Here is a 24,713-nt window from a genome sequence, read left to right on the forward strand (position 1 = left end):
TGAAAGTTCAGCAGATCTCATTACATTGAAATAGTTGCTCCAGCTTTTAAGGCAGAGATGAAAGATTGCTTCCCAAGAAGAAAATAACAGCCAACACTGTGGTAAAAATGGAGAGAGAGAAAAAAATGACAATGTTAAAAAAAAAAAAAAAAAAGAAAATGGATTAAAAGCCCTGCCTGCCATGGCTTCAAGTTAGAGTCGTCGGGGAGGATCAGATTGTGGGATAGGATACCCCAGAAGAGCGAATTCTAGAAAGGAAAAGAGGAACAAAAGAGAAGTCGTAAAAATAAATTTTGAAAACTAAACCGGCTGATGGTGGAATCACGTTATGATCTAATGTGTATCTGAGCTGCCAATACTTTCCCGGGTTTGATGGATTGGGCACATCTGATTTCAACACCACTTCTTTGCTCACAAGGAGATATGATACTGCCAGAAGAGAATGGATAAAGGACAGCTTTATCTTCCTGTGTGTTTGTCCTTAACATTGCTCCAAGATGTGGAAATCAAATTGAGAGCACACACTGACCAAAGGAGTGCCCTTGGCCCAAAATACAATGAAGATCTAGATGACCCCCCCCCCACCTACCGAATGGCTGGCACACCCAGATATAGCGTAAAAGAACGGTCAGTATCGCCTGACAGTCATAGTGTAACATGCACATAAAAAGATAGATGTCTTGCTCTCTCAAATGACAAGTCAAGTCATTTATTCTTGAGGTATGAAGATAAAAGACGGCACTCACCGATAAAAAGTCCAATTCTTACTTTATTGTTCCACATAGGTACAAGAATATAGGCAGATGGTAGGGGTGCAGGACGCCACACAGGCACCATGAGGCGACGGCCGTTTCGCGTAGGATCACGATTCCTCAGGAGGCCCGAGGAAGCGTGATCCTACGCGAAACGGCCGTCGCCTCATGGTGCCTTTGTGGCGTCCTGCACCCCTACCGTCTGCCTGTATTCTTGTAATTATGTGGAACAATAAAGTAAGAATTGGACTTTTTATCGGTGAGTGCCATCTTTTATCTTCATACCTCATGTTCGATTTATCCTATTGAGACTGAGCACCACTGAAGTCTGTTGTGAGCCCCGGTGTCACCGCTGTAGAGTATGTTCCCTGGATGCCATGGAGGAGAGTTGGAGCAGTGCCGTCCTGTCTGTTGATCTACCTGTGCACAAGTCATTTATGCTGTTGGGACCCTTAAAAGGTGTTATCTAAGAGTTAGACAGACCTCTCAGAGTGGCCAACCAGCGGTGGAGATCATACTTACCTGGTCTCCTCCGCTGGTTTCAGAGTCGAATTCTCCAAGGCCCCTCTCTTCTGCGCTAAGATCAAAGACGTGACCATTGCAGCCAATCCCAGGAGGCAGCAGTGAACGATTCCCCTTGTGTCACGACAACTGGTGATGTTATGAAAGGGGAGCAGGTCACCACTGCAGCGAATCACATGTGCTCCCCCTTACTCCGTTGAAGGATGTTGATCTCAGGGCAGCAGAGAGCGGAAGAGCCGGTCCCGAAGCAGGGACCAGGTAAGTATGATCTCCACCGCTGGTTGGCCACACTGGGAGGTTTGTCTGACTCTTGAATAATCTATTTAAAAAATATTGTCTAAAATGTGCTAAGGCTTTGTTAAAAGGAATCCGTCACCATGTTTCTGGACTATTATCTGCAATACTACATAGTAGTACTGCAGATAAGGAGTCCAGATAGCTACCCCCCCCCCCCTCTCCCTGTTAACACAGAGCAGTGTTTAAGTACATTGCATGTGCAGAGCACAGCAGTCCGGACTGTATATTTTAGTGCAGCTTTAAGTGTTGACAGCGGTGTAACCAGGAACAATAGGAAAAAAATAAGTGATCTGGACTCCTTATGTGCAGCACTACACATGTATTATTACAGATAATAGTCCAGAATCATAGTGACAGCTTCCCTTCACAGAATTCGTATGCTAGGTGGCGCTCTGCATCATTACAGATCGTACAGGACAATTCCCATATATTAAAGCAAAGGCAAATCTATCCTTTCTCCAACACAAATGTGAAAATCATTCAATAGTTGTAAACGCGCCTCTCCAGGATTTCTGAATGCCAATCTATTAATATAAAAACCGCACGTAGTGCTGTGGTAACATACCGGAATTCCCAGTCCAGCAATGAAGCACCAATGACCTTACTATTAATAGTGCATCCCCCTATGGGCACTACAAAGATAATGAAGCTTTGGAAAGAATGCCTCCTAAGCCCCCGGTACCCTGGAAATGTTTTGTTCTAAAGCAGCAGCTTTTCCTTCCACAACCAAACCCTTCCTTCACAATCCCCTCTATGTGACATCACCCGCAGCCGTTACCAGGGAGAGGGATGTGTCACAAATAGTGCACACAACAAGGTCAACGTGCGAATGTCTAGGGGGTGAGGGAGACGTCTGCGGGGCAGCGCTTCGTTGGCGCGGCTCCCGCTTATTACCCTGCTCTAAGGTGCTGCGGTATGCACGTACGACGCCGACGCTCCAGAACAATGTCCATTACTTTGGGGGACATTTAATTTGGTGACCTCGGGGGATGGGTGAGAAAGGGTTAAATCTCGGCCACACAAATTATTATTAACCCTTAATCCCCAGCAGACTTTTTAAACTTGGGGGGGGGGGAATAAAAAAGTGAAAAGTGCAGCTGCAGGACTGCGGAATATCAAAAACATGATAATTTACCAAGCAAGTTCACATGTGCAGTCTATCCATCTCTGGGAATATATATTTTTTTTTCTGCAGCAGTGGAAAGATGTAACAGAAGTTGACCCTGCCTAAATACAATTCCTATCCTCTCCCAATAATCTGAACAAATGGTTTTCATTACATCCACAAGGCTCAAAGTCTCATGTCTCCTTATTAAATGCTGTCGCTGGACCACCAGAGCGAAATGAGGGAAACCGGGAAGGTGAAAAGTACGTAAGTGGGTACCCACACATTCACCTAAATGTCCTGAAATTACCCAACATCTCCCAGTTACCTTTCCCCCTTCTCAATTTACCTGCGACCCCCCTTGATCTCTACACAGGACATTGGGATGAGGCACAGGAAAGGGAAAGCTAGAAATGAAAACAAACAGAAGCGGGAGACCTCCATACTGCAATCGACAGGCGGAGGCTCAGCCTGCAAGATGTATGGCATGGCAGGATGGAGCCCCAGGCTGACTGGTGAAGCGCTGGCCCCGCAGCCCTGCCTGTGTTTCCCATTATGTAACCCTGGTCATGGGCAGGCAGCCAGACTCCAAATGAAAAAGAAACTCTGGCTTGGCATGGCTTCTATTTTCCTATCCTCACTCAGGGTCAGCACGGTGTCACACAGCTGTAGAGAAAGCTCCAGGGATCGGAGCTGGGAATCGCTCCAAAGCCAGAGACCGGGGTTCAAGTGCCAGCTGAGAGCAATAAACCAAGCGCCGCAGCTGCAGAGAGCTTGATGGTTCTCAAAAGTCCCCCGACTATTCCGGTTTCTGAGAGCAACGGATGAAGGAATCAGAGAACACAGCGTCACGGCATAAGGCGGGCGGGATGCTGGCAGCCCTCCTGCTCTCCTCGCTCTAGGTCAGAATTCATATCTTGTGCTGCTTCTTCCAGCTATACGGTTGCAGATTCCTCAAGAACAATAGCATTTTTTTTTCTTAAACGAAGATTTCTGCCTAGTTTGTCACTAGAAAGTAACGAAACGGTAAAGATTTCATTTCAGATCTCGGTTGGGCATTAAACCAGCACCAAAACCAAAGTTACCATCTTATACGATAGACAACTATATACTTATAAATCGGAGCACGAGATATGCAAGATGAAGTAGTAGTCAGAGACATTTTGGCAGATTTCCTTTTAATAACACCGAACACTACAAATTAGCTTCAGTGCAGCCCAAAACGGCTGATAAAAGCGAATAGATATATTTCAACAGAAAAATTACAACAAATATTTTAGACAATTAGGGAGAGATTTATCATTTAGTCTGCGCCTAAAAGTGGCGCTAGTAAGTCGCAAAACTATGTGGTTGCTACTTTTTTTTAAAATAGTCGCATATTGCATTTTTTACGCCGCCCTCGAAACTTTTCAAAAAAGGAAGCGTGGCAAGAGTAGGAATGGCCATGAATTGCCACCACAACAAATTTATCTTCATTCACACCAGTTTTCTGAAGCCAGAAATCTACAGCAGCTCAAAACTGCCACAGCCATTTCTATTTAGACACACGGACTGCCGGAGGATGCCCCTAATTTCTGACAAAGCTTGGGTATTGTCATAAATTAGGCACATCCTCTGACAGCGTATGGGATATAAAGAAAAGCGCTGATCTTTATAAATCTTCCCTTTAGGTTTGGAAACCATTTAAAGGGAGTCCATCGACAACTTTGACCATGTTAAAAAGCTGACAGCACTAGGCAGGGGAGCACAGGCCTAACATATCTTTTGTGGAGCTTATGTTATCAGGAGTAGTGTGAATATGAACTTTTATTCTGCTAGATCGCGCTTGAGACAAACATGACATTTTTGGGTTTCATTTATTCATGCTCAATGTTTTAAACAGTTAATAGCTGAATTGTAGTCTGCTGGCCAGTTGATGACAAGAGACCTGTGTTATGGCCTCACACTCTCTCCAACACTGGACAAGGCTAAAGGAATATTATGGAATCCATCTAGTCTTTCTTTGAAGAGACTGAAAATGAACCTGGACCATCTAACTCCGGTCAGCAAATAGATTGGCTGGACGGCAGGAAACATCTGATGACATTATCTGTTAGGGCTCATGCCCACGAACGTAAGTGCTCCGTGCCCGTGCTGTGGACCGCAAATTGCGGTCCACAATACACGGGCACCGACCGCGCGGCAGCCGCATGCGGATCGCGGACCCATTCACTTGAATGGGGTCCCCGATCCGCATCAAACGGTGCACACCGCAAAAAAGTAGTGCATGCACTACTTTTTTGCGTTGTGGAGGCACGACCAGAAACACCATGAAAGCACTCTTTAGTGCTTCCGTGGGGTTCGGATCCGTGCTTTCGCACCGCATCTCCGGATTTGTGGACCCATTCAATGGGTCTACATCCGCGATGCAGGATGCACAAGGCTGGTGACCCGTGTATTGTGGAACCGCCGTATGTGGTCCGCAGCATGGGCACTGAGCCCTTACGTTTGTGGGCATGAGCCCTTAACCGTATAATTGGGAAAAGGGTATGTTTTCCCAGGGAAAGTTTTAAAAACCCACCTGATATGTGTCAGGGAGAGTCTGTGAGTGTGGAGCTATGCTGTAACATCAAACCACAGCTTCCTGGATAAAGGACTACAAGAACCAAACGCAAAGCTCCACATCTTTTCAGGACGAGTTTAGTTTTTATATAATCCCTTTCGTTTTCATTTCCTTTGCATTGTCCTTTCTGTAACTTGTATGCATCGTTTTTATACCATATTAAACCGATAAAGGGGTTGTCTCACTTCCGAAAATAGCATTTATTATGTAGAGGAAGCTAATACAAGCTACTTACTTATGTATTGTTATTATCCATATTGCTTCCTGGCTGGATACATTTTTCCATCACATTATACACTGCGTGTTTCCATGGTTACGACCACCTTGCAATCCAGCAGTGGTCGTCGTTCTTGTGCACTATAGGAAAAAGCGCTAGCATTTCTGGTGGTCATGACCATGGCACTGTACATAGGCTAGTGCTTGTTCCTATAGTGTGCAAACAAGACCACCACTGATGGATTGCAGGGTGGTTGTAACCATGGAAACAAGCAGTGTATAATGTGATAGAAAAATAAATCCAGCCAGGAAAGGAAGCAATAAATAACAAAACATTAGTAAGTGCCTTGTATTAACTTCCTCTACATAATAAATGCCATTTGCCAACCCCTTTTAAGTTTAATAGCTGCTGTTGCCCTGTTGATGGAACACGGTTATATTTTGCATCGCAATCTACTGTGCGTATTGGCTTGGATGCAGTTGCTACACAGCGAGTGGGAATATTTCTAGCATCTAGCCACAGCGACAAATTTATATAAATTTATACCAGTTTTCTAGTGGTTACGGCCACCTCTGCAATGCAGCAGCGCTGGCCGCCACTGTGCACAGCAAGCGAATAAGCCGGCCTTTCTGGTGGCCGGGAACCGATGGAGACTGCGACACACGACCATGCACACCCGCATTAGCTCCCGTTCCTGGCCACCTGCCGTTTCCTGTTTATATAGAACAGCTCCAGGGCAAGTGACACAGCCTTGGTGCAGTTCTTTACATCTATGGCAGCTGCTGGAAAGAAAGGAAAACAGCAAACAGATCGTGGCAAACATTTACCATTGGTTGTCACGATATGTACACAGACATATACACAGTATATAATAATGTGCAACTTTTTGCATTTTTACACCACTAACACCAGTTTTGAAAAGAGGGGGGTAATATGGGTGTGGTGCGCTTTGTTAAGGAGTTTCTCTTCAGATTTATCATCACTGGGACTTTTTTTTAAACATGTCACCATGAAAAATGTGAATTATTCTGCAGGCAGCTTGGCTATAGAACAAGAGAAGCTGAGCAGATTGATATATAGATTTATTGGAAAAGATTCAGTATAACTTGTATCTAATTCATTAAAAGCTCCTGCTTTGAAGTCCAGGAGGCGGTCCTATCAGTGATTGACAACTATCTCTGTATACACAATCATAGAGGGAAGGCCGTCCGCCCTTTAGACGTCAAAGCTCAGAATGAGCACAGACATAAATGAATAAAATACAAGTTATACAGAATATTTCCAAGAAAACTAGATATCAATCTGCTCAGCTCCTCCTGCTCTATAACCTGCTGCCTGCAGCTCAGACACCATGTTCAACGTGACCACGTGCATCCCATTTTGTGATGCGGACGAACTGACTTAAATGAGGGGTCTGTACCAAAATGCAAATGCACCCTAAAGCAGTAGTACTTCTAGACAACAGTGCTAGGCTTAAAGATACACAACGTGACCCATATGAAAACATTCAGCCCAATTCCCCCTACATACATAGTTACATCCATCAAGCACCAAATCGAAAAATACAACTACAAATAAGCAACGTTTCAAACATAATGATCTACGGGCAGTAAATAAAAATAAAATGAATAAAATAAAATAAAAAAAACACACAAGAAACTGAATTTTGGAACCAGTGGTAAGGAGAAAAAAAAATTAGATACATACATGTAAAACATCTTTTTGTTTAACATTTCCCTTAACATGGGTCCCTGGGCACATCATTTTTCTTTATTGCAAGGAACTGTGAGGTCAGCTTTAACAATGTGCCGAGCCAGCATCTCTAGTCAAGGCTGTAAAGAAAACATGATGGGGTCTATAACAAGGAGGGGGCAACTCAGATGAATTAAGGAGAACAAATCTGGTGTCAAATCAGAAAAGAATGTTCAGTTTAAGTAAAAGCAGCAGTGACTCCTTTGTAGCATGACGGATAAGCAATATCGCACTATAATAATTTGCTGCAGTGGGTAAAATGGGCCCAATATGACTGCTGATCCGCTACAGATTTCTTTTCATCTGCACAGCAGATTCCCCATTCTACCACCACTACATGAGAGGATGGTAATGATCCCCTAATCCACATCACAGTGGGGCTATCTGAAATGAAACACATCTATATAAGAGCATCAAAAAGGTGAAATCGTGAATACAGCACATCACCTCTTACATATTGGGGGAGATTTACTGTCAGAATGGTCAACCCTATTAAGTCAGGCATATAGCAAGGTAGGGTTTATTATTCTGACAAAAACGATACGAAGGGGCCAAGCATCCGTCAGTAACACCCTTACAGCTTTAGTCCCTGCCCCTGGATTGACATCTTCCTGCACCTGTGCACTGCCTCACGCAATGCTGCTTGTGAAGTCGATCTGCTGCTCCTCTCCAAGCAGTGCAGATACCAACTGAGCAAGCGCAAAGACCAAGAGATACAGAACAGGTGAGAGAAGACAGGGTTTGGTACTTGCACAGTTTTGGAATTCACTGCGCAAGCACCAAAGGAGGAAGCACAGCGCAGGCACAAGAAAACAGGGCTAGACTAGATGTTCAGCCCTGTCAAGGGAAAGGCTGGGAGGGACTAAAGCAGTAAGGGTGCTACTAACTGGTGCTCCAAGGAGCTCTAGCTGGACCCCCAATGCTCAATAGTAAGCTCACTTACATATCCATAAAAACTTTATTTTCTTGAGAATGGGACAACAGAAATACATAAATCAGGGTAACAAGGTGCGTGGCTGAGCAGCCAAGGGAGTTCCAGGCACCCCTCGACGAAATTACCAGATTACAGACCCATAGCCACACTGAAAACAGGCAGAAATTACCCCTGGTACACAAAGATGCCAAAGGGCAAGCGGGCAAGTCCTAAACAAGGGACGTTAGAATACTATTTTGATAAAGATGCAGTCTCGGGCCCGGAACAACCTGCTCGCCTCCCACGTCTCAGACCTCCTCACAGACGCAGCCAAGCGCTTCACCGCCGAGATCCTAACCACAGCCGGGGAAACGCTCGTCCTCGCCACGACTGCCCGGATCACCAATCCTCCAGGTCCCGGCGGTTGGAGAACGATGCAGAGGAGATGCACGTGGCAGATGGACTCCATGCTCCTCACCACCATCAGGGAGCCCTGCCAAGCGAAGACCCAGGCTGCAAGATGATCACCCACTCGTGAGTACGGCTTCCCAACCACATAGTCATGCACAGGGCACTGATAACACCACTTGTGCCCTTGCGGCCTTTCCAACATCAGATGAGCCTTCTTAAAGTAGTCTGTTAAAAGACATGCTTATGGCGTTCAGCCACTCACTGCAGACAGACATCTCTGCCATGATCTCTCCCATACAATCTTCGGTGGTAGAGCTGGAATCTAGAGTTTTACATGTGGAGAACAAGATGGGCTCTTTTGCTAAGTCACACAACCAACTAATAGACGCCCACAACTCAGTCCCTGATGACACTGAACAGAACAAAGCCAAGTTGGCAGACCTAGAAGACAGATCTAGGCGGAACAACATTAAAATACGTGGAAGGTCACTGTTAAAGGGGCGTTCACTGTGGAGATCACTGTTAAGGGGGCAGGGGCCACTATTAAAGGAGCCGCTGCTGTGGAGGTCACTGTTAAGGCAGCAGGGTACTGTGATGTCACTGTTAAAGGGACGGGTGCTGTGGAGGTCTCTGTTAAGGGGACAGGGAACAGTGGAGGACACAGATAAAGAGACGATCCCCTATGGAGTTCAGTGTTAAAAGGCGGGGTGCTGTAGAGGTCACCTAAGGGGGCGGGCCCCTGAGGAGGTCACTGTGTGTGTGTGGGAGGGTCAGTGTTAAGGGGCGAGGGGGCTGTGGAGTTCACTGTTATGGGGATACTGTCAATATTTTTTAACGACACACACAGACATTAAGTGAAATAGATTAAATATACCCGAGCGAAGCCTGGTCATTTTGCTAGTCAGTTTATAAAAGCCATTCAAGCTTTATATTCTAACCCTTCTGCCAGGGTTTTTGTCAATTGGTCTATCTCTGATGAGTTCCTTATTACTAATGGCACCCACCAGGGATGTCGCCAAGCAATTAGAACCCACCCTAACATATCTGGTGTCAAGATTGGTACAGCTCACTATTGCATTTCATTATACGCAAATTATATCCTGTTGACTCTAGAACATCCCAGACCATCTCTGGTTTCTGTTATGCAGGAGAGGACTCAGGCATAACGGACATGGACGGATCCATTATGCAGCCCATAGACTTCTATTATGACGGAATACATAACGGAATACCTCTAAAGGCATTCCATTATGCATTCCGTCATAGAATTGCGTTATGGTCCGTGGTAAACGGAATCCATAACGCAATTCAGTAAATACTACAACACAAACCGAAAACTAATTTCAAAATATGACATTCGCTCATCCCTAATAATCAGGGTACCAAAGATGGAAAAGGATAAGACACTATGTGCCAAAATTTTGGAGAAAAGTAAGAAACCAATAGGTGGTCTAAAGTTGAACACTAGTGTCTACAAGATCTAGCAAGAGCACCAACAATAGAAATAACTGGTGGTGATGAGAGCAAGTCCTAAACAGCAGAAGTTTAAGGGGTTAGTCTTACCTGGGACCTGTTCCTATCTCCAGAATAGGGCCCCTCAAAGAGAAGGAGAGCATGCCATGTGGGCATGCTTGCCTATTTTGGGAAGTCCCATAGCGCTGAAACAAGAGCAAGTCACTCACTTGTGAGCAGAGGGTGGCCCCACACGTGTGGCTCCTCTCTCTCCACTTTGGATGCCCCATTTTGGAGACAGGAGCAGGTCCCAGAGGTGACCATATGCAAACACAGTTCCAGATGGGAACACCCCTTTAATTGTGTCTAACAATTTGAAAGTCAAAAGCACCAAGTAAAGTTTATATTAAGATAATATCATTAGCACATTAATTTAAAGCATTTCTGGTAGTTCTCAGAAATGGAGATGTGTGAGATAAATTAGCAATCAGACACATTTTTTTATGCACCTCTGAAAATTTGCGTCACTGACAGATTTCAAATGGGGTAATAGATAATAATGAGATAGAGGCTTAAACAGGTATTCCCTTCTAATGATACAGCATAGCACTAGTACATGCCATACCATTATGATCTGCGGGGATCCAACCTCTGGGACTCACTAATTCCGAAAAGAATAGGACCAAGGTCTCCTAGCATTTCCCCTGCGCAGCGGGCCATGTCCAGGACTCTGCAACACAGGCAGGCACAAGTGAATGGGGCAGTACTGAAGCTTGGCACACAGCGGGTGTAAGGGAGAGTTCCCAGTGGGACCCTCACCAATCCAGATGAGACAGTCAGTGATGTGCCATCACATTATATGGTGTGAGGGCGTATTGACGTATTTCATCCGCTATGGTCATACGTAACAACTATGGCTGGGTTCTCACCAGCCCTATCAGTTTGTTTTTTTATTGTTCTGTCGTTTTCATTAGCCAAGCAGAAGTCCTGGATTCAGAACACAAATAACACAGCAATACCGGTTATGTGCTGCAGTAATAGCGACAGATTACCTCTACAGAGGAAAAGCTAATATACGGTAGTTCTTTTTATATATCTATGAAAATGATTTCTGACAGTCAGAAAATACATTTTCACTCACTGACTGTCACCATTAAAGTTAATTTTTAATTAGTTTTACAAATCAAACCAGTATGGTAAACCAGTGTAATCTAGGCTCCTGCATAGGGCTGCATGGCATTGGGGTAGAGGCTATTTTTCCAACTTGGTCATTATATGCTTCTCCACAACAGCTCACACAACATGTCTTTGGATCATTTTTAGCTGCCTTTTATTTTGAAAATGACAAGAAATAAAATTCAATTAAAAAAAAAAAGAATGTCGCAAAAACATTGATATCTTAAACCACGCCGCTGAAACCATACTCCCTTTACACCAATTTAGACTTGCCTAATATTTTTTATTTTTGTAAAAGTGGCAGCCCAAGATGCGCCATATCATTAATGACCCACACTATAAACTATGATTGCTGTTTTCTATTCATCTCACCTACCAGAATATAGACTAAGGCTACATTCACACAAACATATTTAGTTTCAGTGTCTGTTCCGTTTTTTTTTTTTTTGCTGATTGGATGGGGAACTATTCATTTGAATGGGTCCACAAAAAATGTGGACAGCACACCGCATGCCTTCTGCATCTGTATGTCCGTTCCATAGCCCCGCAAAAAATATAAAACATGTCCTATTCTTGTCTGTTTTGCGGACAAGGATAGGCATTGTTACAATAGATCCGCAAAAAAAAAAAAAAATGGATGCAAAACGGATGTCATCCTTATTTTTTGTCGATCTGCATTTAGCGGACCGCAAAATACATACGGTCGTGTGAATGTAGCCCAAAATTCTGTCAAAAATGGTACCAAGAAACTACAAATCAGCACACAAAAGACAAGCCCCCACACAGTTACACAGTCAGAAAATTCAAATATTATGAAATGTGGCCACACAAAAAAAAATTACTTAAAGGGAACCTGTCACCAGTTTTATGGTGTCCTAACTAATAGCAACATAAATAAGTGACCGATTCTCTTAGCACAATGCTGGCTCACTTTCTGTAATTGACCCAGTCAATCTGCCAACATCTTGTATTGAAAAGCTCCAGCTGATAATGATGAGTCATGAATATTCATGAGCTCCTGACTCTCCCCGCCCACCTGCTGCTGAGTGACAGTTTGTTTCCATATGAACCAGCAGCAGGTGGGCAGGGGAGTGGCTATATCTCTGAATTAAATATACGCTGGACTCAATGACATCACGCTGGACTCAAATCAGCTCATTAGCATGCGGCATCTTTGTGTGTATATTAGGAGGTAACAATCTGTCACACCAGTAAGTGAATACATCTAAGGCACTTTTTAGTAGTTAATGATTGTATATAATTAGTTAGATTATAATCAAATATCCACATGACAGGTTCCCTTTAAGTAGAACATACCGTAATTAAAACTACATAAATGTGATCATCATATTTATACTGATCCAAAGAATAATGTTAACACATTATTTATACCACACAGTTTACTATTTATGTATCTTACCCCAAAAAGGTTCCTATGAAAACTACAACTGCATAATTGAAAATCTCGCAGTTAAATTGAAGAAAAAAAAAAAAAAGTTATAATCACTGAAACACAGAGGAGGCAAAAACTGTTAATTGACTAACTTGTTCCTGACACGTCGGGACTTTAAATATGGCGCCTGCTCACGCAAGCTGCAGGGACCATAGCCGCTGGGTGCCCGTTGTTTTAAACAGTGGGCACCCGTGGCTAATGTATGCAGTTGGCGATAATGCCACAATTCCACCTCATTTGGAATTTTCTTTACCCACTTCCCACTACCATTAGAAAGTACAAGTTGTCTAGCAAAAAATAGGCCTTTAAACGGCTATGTGAATGGAAAAATAAAATAAAATTATGGCTTTGAGAAGGTTAGGCGTAAAAACCGAAAATTGAAAATTTTTTAAATTGCCCGGTCATTAACAGGTTAAGGCTAAAATGTATTATGTCATTACGAGGGTTAAAAGGCACTTATGCAGCACCTATATTTATTTAAGATATAAATTCAAAATGTACATTTGAAGTGCCATTTTTCGTGAAGGTTTTTCCAATTTGGAAAGTAACATAATTGGGGAGATTTATCAAACTGGTGTAAAGTAGAACTGGCTTAGTTGCCCATAACAATCAATCAGATTCCACCTTTTATTTTCCAAAGGAGCTGTGGAAAATGAGAGGTGGAATCTAATTGGTTGCTATGGGCAACTAAGCCAGTTCTACTTTACACCAGTTTGATAAATCTCCCCCAATAACTTTATCCTGTTGGTCAGTACAAATATACAAGTCCCAAATTTATATATTTTTTTTTTTTCTTTGCTCCTGCAGGCTGAAGAGGGGAGGGCTGCTTTAATCCCTCATATCTCAGGATTAGTAGCAGCTAGATATGGGCTTGGTCTTATTTGAAAACTGGCCTTCCAAGTTTTCAAAAGAGACGAGAAACACAGAATTATCTCCACTACATCAGAAGATATAGCTGTTAGAAATCGGGTTGGCAGTGAATGCTTTCACTCCTGAAACGATTTCTAATAGCTATATCTCTTAATGTAGTGAAGATAATGCAGTGATTCTGGTCTTGTTTGAAAGATTGGGATGATAATTTTCAATCAAGCCATATCTCTAGCTGCTACCAATCCAGAGATATGAGCAGCTAAAGCAACCCTTTCCCCCATCTCACCCTGCTGCCCTAGTTCTGCTCAGGCTAAGTGATTTGACGGAACCTGTTACCATGAAAATGCTGCACAATCGGAAAATGAGTTATAGAGCATGTGGAGCAATGTGATGTATAGTTTTATGGGAAAAGATTCTGTAAAATTTGTAATTTATTTATATAAACCTCTGTTCTTTCAATGCTTAGGAATCGAGTGGGTGGTCCTACTTACTGACATTTGTATGTTTAGGCTATCCAAGTTAGCTGTCAATCCGCCCACATTACTCCTATGCATAGAAAGGGCAGAGGTTTAGATGAATAAAAGTAAAATGTGGTGGGAACATTAAAAAGTTGCAAAATCTCCTGCTGATCGGTTCCATTTTTTATAGTGGCAAGACATAAGGAATGGGTAGAGCTTAAAGGGATTGTTAGGTTGACTTAAAACAGTATAGAATAATGAAATAGATCATACTCTACTTACTCATCCCCTGCCACTCTCATTTTGATGCTCCAGGTCTCTATTGGTCTCTACTTTCTGATCCCTTTTGAAATGCAAGATATGACCACTGGGGTGGGTCACTGCTGTGGCCAGTGATTGGCTGTGTGGCAATTTCCCATGAGTCGAGAGGAACCAGAAGGAACGACTCACAGAGGACCAGGAAGCAGCGGAATGTGAGCGGCAATGGATCATTAATGTGTATATGACTTATTATTTTATTATTTTGGCCAGACAACCTTCTGGTTAATTCTTTTGGTCAAAAAGGGTCCTGCTGTAGCCAGTTGTCTTACTGCCAGACACAGAACAGTATGGACATAGTTGAGCTACTGGGAAACAGAGAGTGGATTTCTCTCTATGTCATAGTTATTTCTTATCTCACATATTTCTCAGTTTTTATTGAATATAAAAAATAAATTTAAAAAAAGCCACACTCTGTTTCAATGATCACCAGCTGATGCCGATCTGCTGCTGCTCCAGTCTCCACTTACACTCCATTTCCTGTTCCCGGCTCTACATGTCAGAAATGCCAGGAAAGGCCCGTTCAGCTAGTTACTGGCTGAAGCAGGTCACTGCTACAACCAGCCAATGGCTGAGCAGGCCTCGCCAGATGGGGGCCCCAGAAGTGGGAGCCCAATTCTTTAGAAAGTGCATTCCAGATTCATGTTTTAGGACATGCAAACTTTAAGATTCAGTTGCAAAGTAGACATAAAATGTAGAACTTACTCTTTGCTGCTGGTCAGTGGATTGGGTGGTGGATTCCATGTTTCAGGGTGGCCCAGCATCCAGTCTGACCACACCTTGACACTAGGCAGAAGCTCTTTTAGATCAGATGGAAAAGAAGAAACTTTCACTTCCATTTCATCCTCGGTTATATCAGCTGATAGAAAAAGTAAACCCATTTATAACTGCACCAAATGTGAGAGAGGATATTACAGCTGTGTAAGACTCCACTCACCTTTCCTGCCAGAGCCATATTGTTTGGTTTGTAGGATTTTCAATAACTGGATGCATCTATTTACAAGAAGGGAAAACATTGCAAGGCCCAGAGAGGTTGCCTGCTCATGCACTGTAGAACGATAGCCCTCCGAATGCTCATCTGTAAGAGAAAAGAAAGGACACATATACTTTAAGCGTCAGAGTTCAGGAGGGGGCTAAAAGAAAAGTTTTGGTTAGAGTTCCTATACATCGCCAGCGCCAACCTTTACACCACCTGGACCTAACACGTATTAAAAGAGAATAGAGCTACCAAACCCCAGATACTAATATTTTGTCACTCGTATGCACAGAATTGTGTAGACTTTCTGATTTACAATGTTTTGGAATTCCTGTGGTTTAGATCCTCTGCGGTGGTGCTACATGGGAACTGAAACTTGCTGCAAGGCGGATCATTTGGGGTGGCACAGACAACCCCAATGGACAACTATATATTGCACTGTGATGCTCTGACATCCTGCACCATTTCAAATTTCAATGGTTTAGTTAGGCTGGTGCAGACTGGTAACAGACTTGTGACTGGCAAAGCCACCGCTACTATGCATTATTAATGGAAGCAAGTATGGGTAGATGATTTGGGCAAACGGCAAATCATTGAAAAGAATATATATGGAAGGAGCATAAATGGCGGTTTCCTAAGAAACCGCTATCATCAGAATTTGGCTACATGCACACAGCAGGATGCTGCCACAGTAGGAGGTTATTTTCTACTAGCAGCGATGCCAATACAACATCTGTATCCTATGATTTTTTTTTTATGTTGAGTTCAAACATATTTGCTGGCTAGGCGTGCGGGAGGTAAAACTCACCACTGTATTCTGCACAACCGAAACTCATGGTGGTGACTATGGAAGCCTGCATTCTGAATATGGTGCGATAAACACGGATTCCATAAAACAATGTGTCTACTGGCAGGAAATAGCTGAAAGTGTGAATGCCCTTTGGCTGCCCTGCTCCTTTTCCAGATCTTTCCATCTCAGAGAGATTCTGATAGCATATTACACTAATTTCTATACCTGCGGTGTGTGAGGTTTAGGCCTCTTTCACACGACCATATGGCTTTTTCAGTGTTTTGCGGGCCGTTTTTTTTGGATCCGTTGTTCCGTTTTTTGGTTCCGTTTTTCCGTATGGCATATACAGTAATTACATAGAAAAAAATTGGGCAGGGCATAACATTTTCTATAAATGGTTCCACAAAAAACGGAATGGATACGGAAGACATACGGATGCATTTCCATATGTGTTCCTTTTTTTTGCGGACCAATTGACTTGAATGGAGCCACTGAACATGATTTGTGGGCAATAATAGGACATGTTCTATCTTTCAACTGAACGGAAAAACGGAATGCATACGGAATACATTCCGTTCTTTTTGCGGAACTATTGAAATTAATGGTTCTGTATACGGCCCGTATACGTAACACAAAAAACGGCCCGTAAACGGGGGGGGGGGGGGGGGGGGGGGGGGTTGGGTGGTTGTCTACCGGTCGTGTGAAAGAGGCCTTACCCTAAGCATAATAGTATTGATACCCACTGGTGATTTTTTTTGGTACAGTAGTTCATAGATGTACATACAGATTTTGAAGGTAAATATTGAGTACACAGATATAATGCAACCTTTCTAGGATCAGCATATCCATGTATATCTTTTAATCCTTATCCATCATTGTCAGATCAGTAGGGCACCCCCAGCCTCCGCTGTTCTAGCTGGAGCCACAGCTCAATACACTGCGTAGTGGCCATTCTTGGGTACTGTAGCTCAGCTCCTATTCAAGTGAATCTTTAAAATCCCTTTAAAAATATAGTACAACTAAATAAAAACTAAGAAACCTATAAAGTAATCTTCTCGTTGTGTCCCAGGAACTCGGCCATCTTCTTCTTCTCACTGTCCTGTGTCTGGCTGTAAGATAGCTGGCTAGAACAGCAGCCTTATCCCTCCGCCCTGTGCTGTAAGACTGTTAAGCCCCACCCCTTGGCTAAATACCACTCCCTGACCCAGTCTCCAGCCAAAGATGGAAAAGAACAGCAGGAGATTAAAAACCCAGGATTTGTGCAAGATTTTTGTATCAGGATCATGCAGAAAATGCAGCAGACTGACAGAATGCAGCAGACTGCTTACCTACTGTTTACTGGTATCATTTATGTATGTATTTAGTGTCCCTTTAAATACATACACATTAACCTATAGCCTTAACAAGCCTGTGCGTGAAAGAGCGAGAGGGTCACTTAGTGGTACCCTAGTTTTACATGATGCAAATTGGGAACCCCCACTGATCTCAGCATGAAAGTGGGCAACACATGACACAGCTCGGTTTACTTTTGACTCTTTCTACTTGGGTAGAGGAAGGTCATAAATTACCAGGTCTTCCCACTGATCTCAGACACATTCTCTTGTTTCTCAGAGAACATTATACTCATGGAAAACATAAACCAACTGTCGTCAAAGTTGTCTGAAAGCAGGAAGCGGGCAGTGAGGAGAAAGCTGCCATGTGGCCGGATGCTATGTATTTCTAATTAGTGCTATACATCTTTCAGCAGAGAGGGCCCTTTCTCTGGGAAACACAACGCACAGCCCTTGTTATTGTAACTGTCAGAGAGCGCTTGCACAGATAATCTCCAGGAAAAGGGATAAACACGTCCCCTTGCCAGCGAGTCTGCTAAAGGTACAAGGCAGCCCTGCTCTCAGTCACAATGTAGCTAAGGAAATGACACAAGAGACAATGGAAGGAAGAGAGAGAATGACACTGACAGGGCTCCCAGGGATTGCAGTACACTGCACGTCCTGCAGGGGCGCTGAGGAGCCCCAGAAGAGTTAGCTGGCGAATGATACAGTATAAAAATGAAACCTAGTTGTGTAGTTGATGTGGGCCAGCAAAGATACTTTTGCATAATGGTGGCCCATCAGCAAATACATTTGGAAGCACTTCCCAGAGTATATGCAAACTGTAAAATTTAAAAGGGAGCCTGTCAGCAGATACCCATGAAACCAGCTGACCTGTTACATGTGCATTTGGCAGCTGAAGACATCTGTGTTGGTTCATATGTGTCCGCATTGCTGAGGAAAACAATGTTTTAATATATGCAAATGAGCCTCTAGGAGCAACGGGGGCGTTTCCATTACACCTAGAAGCTCAGCACCCTCTGCACTTTGACAAGCCCAGGCAGTGAAAAAATCATAATGCCTGTCAATCAAAGTGTAGAGGGCATGGCAGTTGCAGAGAGAGTAGAGCCTTTACGTGAAATGGAAACCCCTCCGTTGCTCCTACAGGCTCATTTGCATATATTAAAACATCACCACAGATGTTTTCAGCTGCCAAGAGGACATGGCAACAGGTCAGCCTTTTTCATAAGTACTTCTATTGGGGGTTTCCACTGTACGGGTACTTGAGGGTCTCTGCAAATGTAGCCTCTGAAAACCATTCCAGCAAAATCCATGCTTCAAAAGCCAAACGACACTCCTTCCCTTCTGAGCTCTGCCATGTTCCCATAAAGCAGCTTATGTCCACATTTATGGCATTTCCATACCCAGCAGAATCCACCTATGAATATGGTGTGAGTTTCAGATAGCAGGAGCTGGGCACAACATATTGGGCAGAGAAATACCATATATGTGGAACAATTGCAATTTTCATTTTGCATGGTTCTGCAAAATACCCATGGCGTCAAAATGCTCCCTCCACTTCATAGTGGAGTTGCCAAAATTATGCCACTTCTCAGGGGTTACATTTATTAATTCACCACAAAGCCTCTACAGTTGTCAGCACAAGGTGTGTAAATCACCACTCAAAACACAGTAAAAATGTGCATGGTGCTTCTTTACTCCTGAGCTCTCTCTTACATTCAGGCAAAACATGTAGGGTGTTTCTAAAAGCAGGAAGCACAGCATAATAATGATAGGGTTGACTTTTCACACTGCATAGACACAACATACTGGGCACTTAAACTGTGGGAAAAATTTAAATTTCACTTTGCACCATCTGCTGTCCAAACCTCTTGGTAGATACTGTGAGGGTGTGGTTTACAAAATTGGGTCACTTCTTGGGATGTTATCGGCCAGTGCTGTATAAATCACCAAACTAGGCCTTAAATACACATGGTCCTCTCTCTCTCTTCTGAACCCTGCAGTGTGACCAAACAGCCGTCTACAACTACATATGGGGTATTATCGTACTCGGGGGAAATTATTTATAGAAACTGGAGTGCTTTTTCTTCTATTACCACTTGTGAAAATGAAATATTTGAGGCTAAAACTACATATAATTAAATAAAATGTAATTTTAATTTCATGTAACAATCTTAAAAAATCCTATGCAGCTCCTGTGGGGTCAAGCCAAATAACCCCTAGGTGAATTCCATTAAGGGTTTAGTCTCCAAGATGAGGGTCACTTTTTGGGGATTTTCACTGTAGAGGTACCTCCGGGGGTCTTCAAATGAGACATGGTGCCCAAAAACCAAATGGTGCTCCTTCTCTTCTGAGCCCTGCCATGTGCCCATACAGCACTATACGACCACACATCAGGTGTTGTCATATTCAGTAAAACACCTTAATTGTGGGGTGGTTTGTGAAAATGAACAATTTAGGGCTAAGGCAACATTTTATTGATAGAAAAGGAGATTTTTGTGAAACTCACCTGTAAAATCTTTTTCTCGTCTTTTCCATTGGGGGACACAGACCATGGGTATAGCTTGAGGTATTAGTAGGAGGGACACTATGCAAACGAAAGAGCTCCTCCTCCTCGGGCTATACCCCCCGACTCCACCAGGAGGAACTCAGGCGTTGCACAAGCAGTAGGAGAAGGAGCAAGAAAAACTTAAGGAAACCATCGGACCAAGCCATAAGGTCCAACCATAAGCAGAAAACTGAATTGAAGCCCCCTCCTGCAATAGACAGAATGGGTGGGAGCTGTGTCCCCCAATGGAAAAGACGAGAAAAAGATTTTACAGGTGAGTTTCACAAAAATCTCCTTTTCTCGTGCTTTTTTCCATTGGGGGACACAGACCATGGGACGTCCTAAAGCAGTCCATGGGGTAGGAAAAAAAATCTCAGCACCGCCAGGAGGAACGTCCAACGGTCAAACAGGAACCACAGCCTGCAAAACCCTGCGGCCAAAGACCGCATCAGCCGAAGCCAGTGAATGCAACTGATAAAAATTTGTAAAGGTATGTAAGGACGACCAGGTGGCCGCCTTACACAGCTGAGACGCAGAGGCATGATTGCGTCTTGCCCAGGAAGCCCCCACTGCCCTAGCGGAGTGAGCGGTAATCCTAGCAGGGGGAACTCTACCACAAGCGCGATAAGCCGTGGAAATAGTCGAGCAGATCCAGAGCGCCGTGAACGGCGGACGGAAGCAATAGCCGCGAGATACACCTTCAGGGCCCGTACGACATCCAGGGAATTGCAGAGTGCGTTCCTTGGGGTTAGCCGGAGAAGGGCAAAAGGAAGGCAGGACCAGATCCTCATTAAGGTGGAAGGGAGAGACCACCTGGGCCAAAAAGGAGGGGACCGGACGGAGCACAACCTTATCCTGTTGGAAAACCAGAAAAGGCTCCTGATAGGAAAGAGCGGTCAGCTCCGACACCAGTCTGATTTAAAAACTTGAGATGGGATTTGAACTCACAGCTTCTGCATAATCGCCCAGAACTTTAATCACTACGCTATGTAGCTGCATTAAAACTTATAGCCCCAAGGAAGACCACTTTCCAGGTGAAAACAGTCAGAGAGACCTCCCTCAAAGGGGGCCGACTGCAGAGCGCGCAGGACCAAATTGAGATCCCAAGGAGACAAAGGGGGAACATGCGGGGGAACCGAATGTGCCACCCCCTTAAGAAAGGTCTTCACCGGACCCATAAGAGCAAGGGACCACTGAAAAAAAGACGGCCAGCGCCGAAACCTGACCTTACAGGGAACTAGGCGACAGTCCCTGCTCAAGCCCAGACTGAAGAAAAGACAGTACCATCATGATGGAAAAGCGAAGGGGAGGGAACCCCGAACTCTCACAAAAGGACAGGAAAGCCTTCCAGGTACGATAGTAAATCCGAGAGGAAGAAGACTTCCTCGCTCTGATCATGGTCCTAATCACTGAATCCGAGAACCCCCTCTTCTTCGGGATGGCGGTTTCAACAGCCACTCCGTTAAACGAAGAGACCGGAAATTCTGGTGGAAAAGCGGGCCCTGAGACAGTAGGTCCTGTCTGTCGGGAAGAGGCCATGGGGCGTCCGCCAGCATCCGAGCCACGTCCGAAAACCACACGCGGCGAGGCCACTCTGGGGCGATGAGAACGGTCGGGATCCCTTCCGTCTCGATCTTGCGTAGAACCTTTGGTAGGAGAGGAAAACAGAGGAGGCTGAAGTCCTGCCACGGAGACACCTGCACGTCCATCCGTACGCCCTCAGATCTCGGGCGCGAGCCAGGAACACTGGGAGCTTGTTGTTGAACCTGGACGCCAGTAGGTCCACATCCGGACGGCCACATCTGTGGCAGATTTCTTCGAACACTTCTGGATGCAGAGACTACTCGCCTGGATTCCCCTAGTTGCGGCTTAGAAAAAAACGCTGTCCAGTTGTCCACTCCTGGAATGTAAACTGCTGACAACACCGGAACGTGCGTCCCCGCCCACGTCAGAATTCTCGTCACCTCCTGCATCACCATCCGGCTGCGGGTCCCGCCCTGATGGTTGATGTAGGCCACGGCCGTGGCATTGTCCAATTGAATCCTCATTGGGAGGCCCGCAAGGAGAGGGGTCCAATGGGAGAAAGAGAGAGCGGAAAATCGCCCCCCGTTCCAGAATGTTGATTGGAAGGCGAGACTCTGCCGCCGACCCAATCCCTTGAACCGTGCGAGACTGGAGAATGCCGCCCCAACCCAGGAGGCTGGCATCGGTGGTGATGATCGTCCAGGAAAATGGGAAAAAAGATCTCCCCGACCTCAGGTTCATCGGGGACAGCCACCAAGGAAGAGCTGCCCGAACCCGCTGAGACAAGCAGACGCTATCGTCCAGACCCCGAGAGGTCTTGTCCCAGAGGTAAAGGATCTTCTGTTGCACCAGGCGAGTGTGAAACTGGGCATATGGAACGGCCTCGAAAGAGGCTACCATAAGACTCAGGACCTGCATGTACTCCCGTATGGATAGGCACGGTTAGCGCAGCAGATGTGGCACTGCGCCCTGGATCTGGGAGGACTTGAAGGCAGGCAGAATACTCTGGCGGCCGAGGTATCCAATAACATCCCCCAGAAGGAGAGCTTCTGGGACGGGAAGAGACAGGAGTTTGGGAAAGTTATCAGCCAGCCGAACTGCTCCAGTCTGAACAGTGATCCGGACGCTATCCTCGGCCTGCGGTAGAGAGGGGGCCTCGATCCGGATATCGTCCCGATAGGGCAGCAAAGGAATGCCCCTGGTACGAAAAAGCGCCATGAGCGGTCCAGGACCTTGGTAAGGACCCGAGGGGTGGTCGCCAACCGAAGGAAGGGCGACAAACTGACAGTGTCGACCCCTAATGGCGAAGCGCAGGAATCGTTGGTGGGAATCCGCAATCGTGACATGCAGATAGGCTTGGGCGCAGCAGGGCGAGCTGACCGGGCCCTCTAGTGTCGGGAAGGCTGGTTTAAAGGAAGGCCTTTTTGCGGACGACCTGAGACCCCCGGCGGGGGAAGTAGGCGACGGCCTACCAGATGACAAACGGCAAAAGGCATGCAGAGATGAACTTGTCTAGCTGATCCCCATAAGGTCTGGAAACCCCAAAGGGGAGATTAGCGAGGGAACGCTTGGTGGAGGCATCGGCATCCCACACCTTTAATCCGATCTCTTCGCACTGAGTGACAGAGATGGTCAACCTGCGGGCAAAGAGGGGAACAATGTCCCTAGAAGCTTCGCAAAGAATCTTAGAAGCCTGAGACATCTGGAGAACCAACTCCAGTGTGTCAGTAGACGCAACTTGCTCCGCCAGTTCCTGGTGGTGGCGCTGTAACCACACCGAGAGAGCACTGGCTACCCCTGCTGAGTGAAAGGTAGGTCGCAAGGACGCGCCTGCCAGTGAAGAAAAGGACCTGGAAAGAGAGTCTATGCGTCTGTCTACAGCATCCTACAAAGAGGAACTGTCTAAGACAGAGAGAGCCATATAATTGGCTAATCCGGCCACCAAGGATCCACCCTAGGAGGAGGAGACACCTCTCCTCGCCATCAGCAGGGAAAGGATAAAGTATATTCACGCGCTGGGTGGTCGAGAACCTTATTAAGACGACCCCAGGCCCTGGATATGACCGCGGAAAAATCCCTCATGGACCGGGAACACGGTAGTCTCCGACTCCCTGGACAGAAAAAAGGGGGGAACTCCTGACCAGTGGAAGGAGGAGAATCCCCTTGGAGAATAAAGGTGTCTCAGACAGTCGCCACTAAGTCAGCCACCACGGCGGAGAGCTTAGGCGAGGGGTCACGCTCCATGACCTGGTCAGAGCCGGAAATTCCCCTTCAGACTAGCGCTCCCTAAGGGAGGAGGGGAGAGTCGTCTGAACGCGCCTCTAGGCGAGGGGGGAGAGACGGAGCCATCCGAGGATGGATGCTGCCGCTCACGCTCCCTGTTAGTAGTCGGGTGTCTTCTGTGGAAAACCACAGAGAGGTGGTTGGCGTCACAGGATTTGAAAATGCCCTATAGTCCAAAAAAGGACCTGGCTCGTCCGAGCCGGATAATTCCCCTTCGGATTGCTCTCCCTAGGGAGGGGAAAGAGCAGTCAGGCACCCACTGTGGGGACCACTGAGAGAGATAGAGAGGTTAGCGCCACAGGATTAAAGGACATGGCTGCCTTGGCGACTAAGACCAGTTCAGCGGCCGCGTTGGACATGGCAGATGCCCAAGCGGGGACCGCAGGTTCCCAGGGACGGAGGTCTTTGTAAACCCAGATGGGAAATTTAATTTTTTTATTATTTATTTATTTATTTTTTAAACATCAGAGGTCAAGACCTTAACTCACACAGCTATGAGCTGTAGTACCGCCGTCTCCGCAGAGAGGCAGGATAGAGTCATGCGGAGGGAGGACTGGGCTGAGCAAGAGATGGAGGATATCCTGTCCAGGGGCAGAGCACAAGAGACAGGCGACGAAAAAAAGGTTGAATGGCACATCTGACAGGACCCCAGTGGGGCCTGAGAAAAAAAATTATTGGCAAACTAAGGGGAAGACTTATCCCCACACCTGCTTTAGCTTAGCAGCCAGGTCTGATAACGCCCATTTGTATCTGTCACATTAAAGGCATGGCATTTACTCATACAGCAGAAAGCTGTATTAATGGGCAGCAGAAGAGGACCACCGGCGGCTTTTTACACCATTCTCCTGATTTGAGAGGAGCAGGGAAGTCGCGCGAGAGTTCGGACTGCACGGCCGAACACAGAGGAAGTGCCAGAGCCCCCCGGTCGCGTCATAATGGCGCGAAAAGAGCGCGCGCGCGCGC

General features: G+C 45.5%; 1 protein-coding gene across 1 annotated transcript in view; it reads right to left on the reverse strand.

Moving 5' to 3' along the window:
- Positions 1 to 24,713, reverse strand: part of SMG6 (SMG6 nonsense mediated mRNA decay factor) — a 240,583-nt gene that overhangs the window by 146,513 nt on the left and 69,357 nt on the right. Inside the window, exons 11-12 of the mRNA XM_040423570.1 lie at positions 15,236 to 15,376; positions 15,004 to 15,157 (exon numbers count right to left, since the gene is read on the reverse strand). Of these exons, the coding sequence (XP_040279504.1) occupies positions 15,004 to 15,157; positions 15,236 to 15,376 (295 nt within the window). The remainder of the gene's footprint in view (positions 1 to 15,003; positions 15,158 to 15,235; positions 15,377 to 24,713) is intronic.

The sequence above is a fragment of the Bufo bufo genome, chromosome 3 (genome assembly GCF_905171765.1).
Source record: "Bufo bufo chromosome 3, aBufBuf1.1, whole genome shotgun sequence".
Classification (NCBI taxonomy): Eukaryota; Metazoa; Chordata; class Amphibia; order Anura; family Bufonidae; genus Bufo; species Bufo bufo.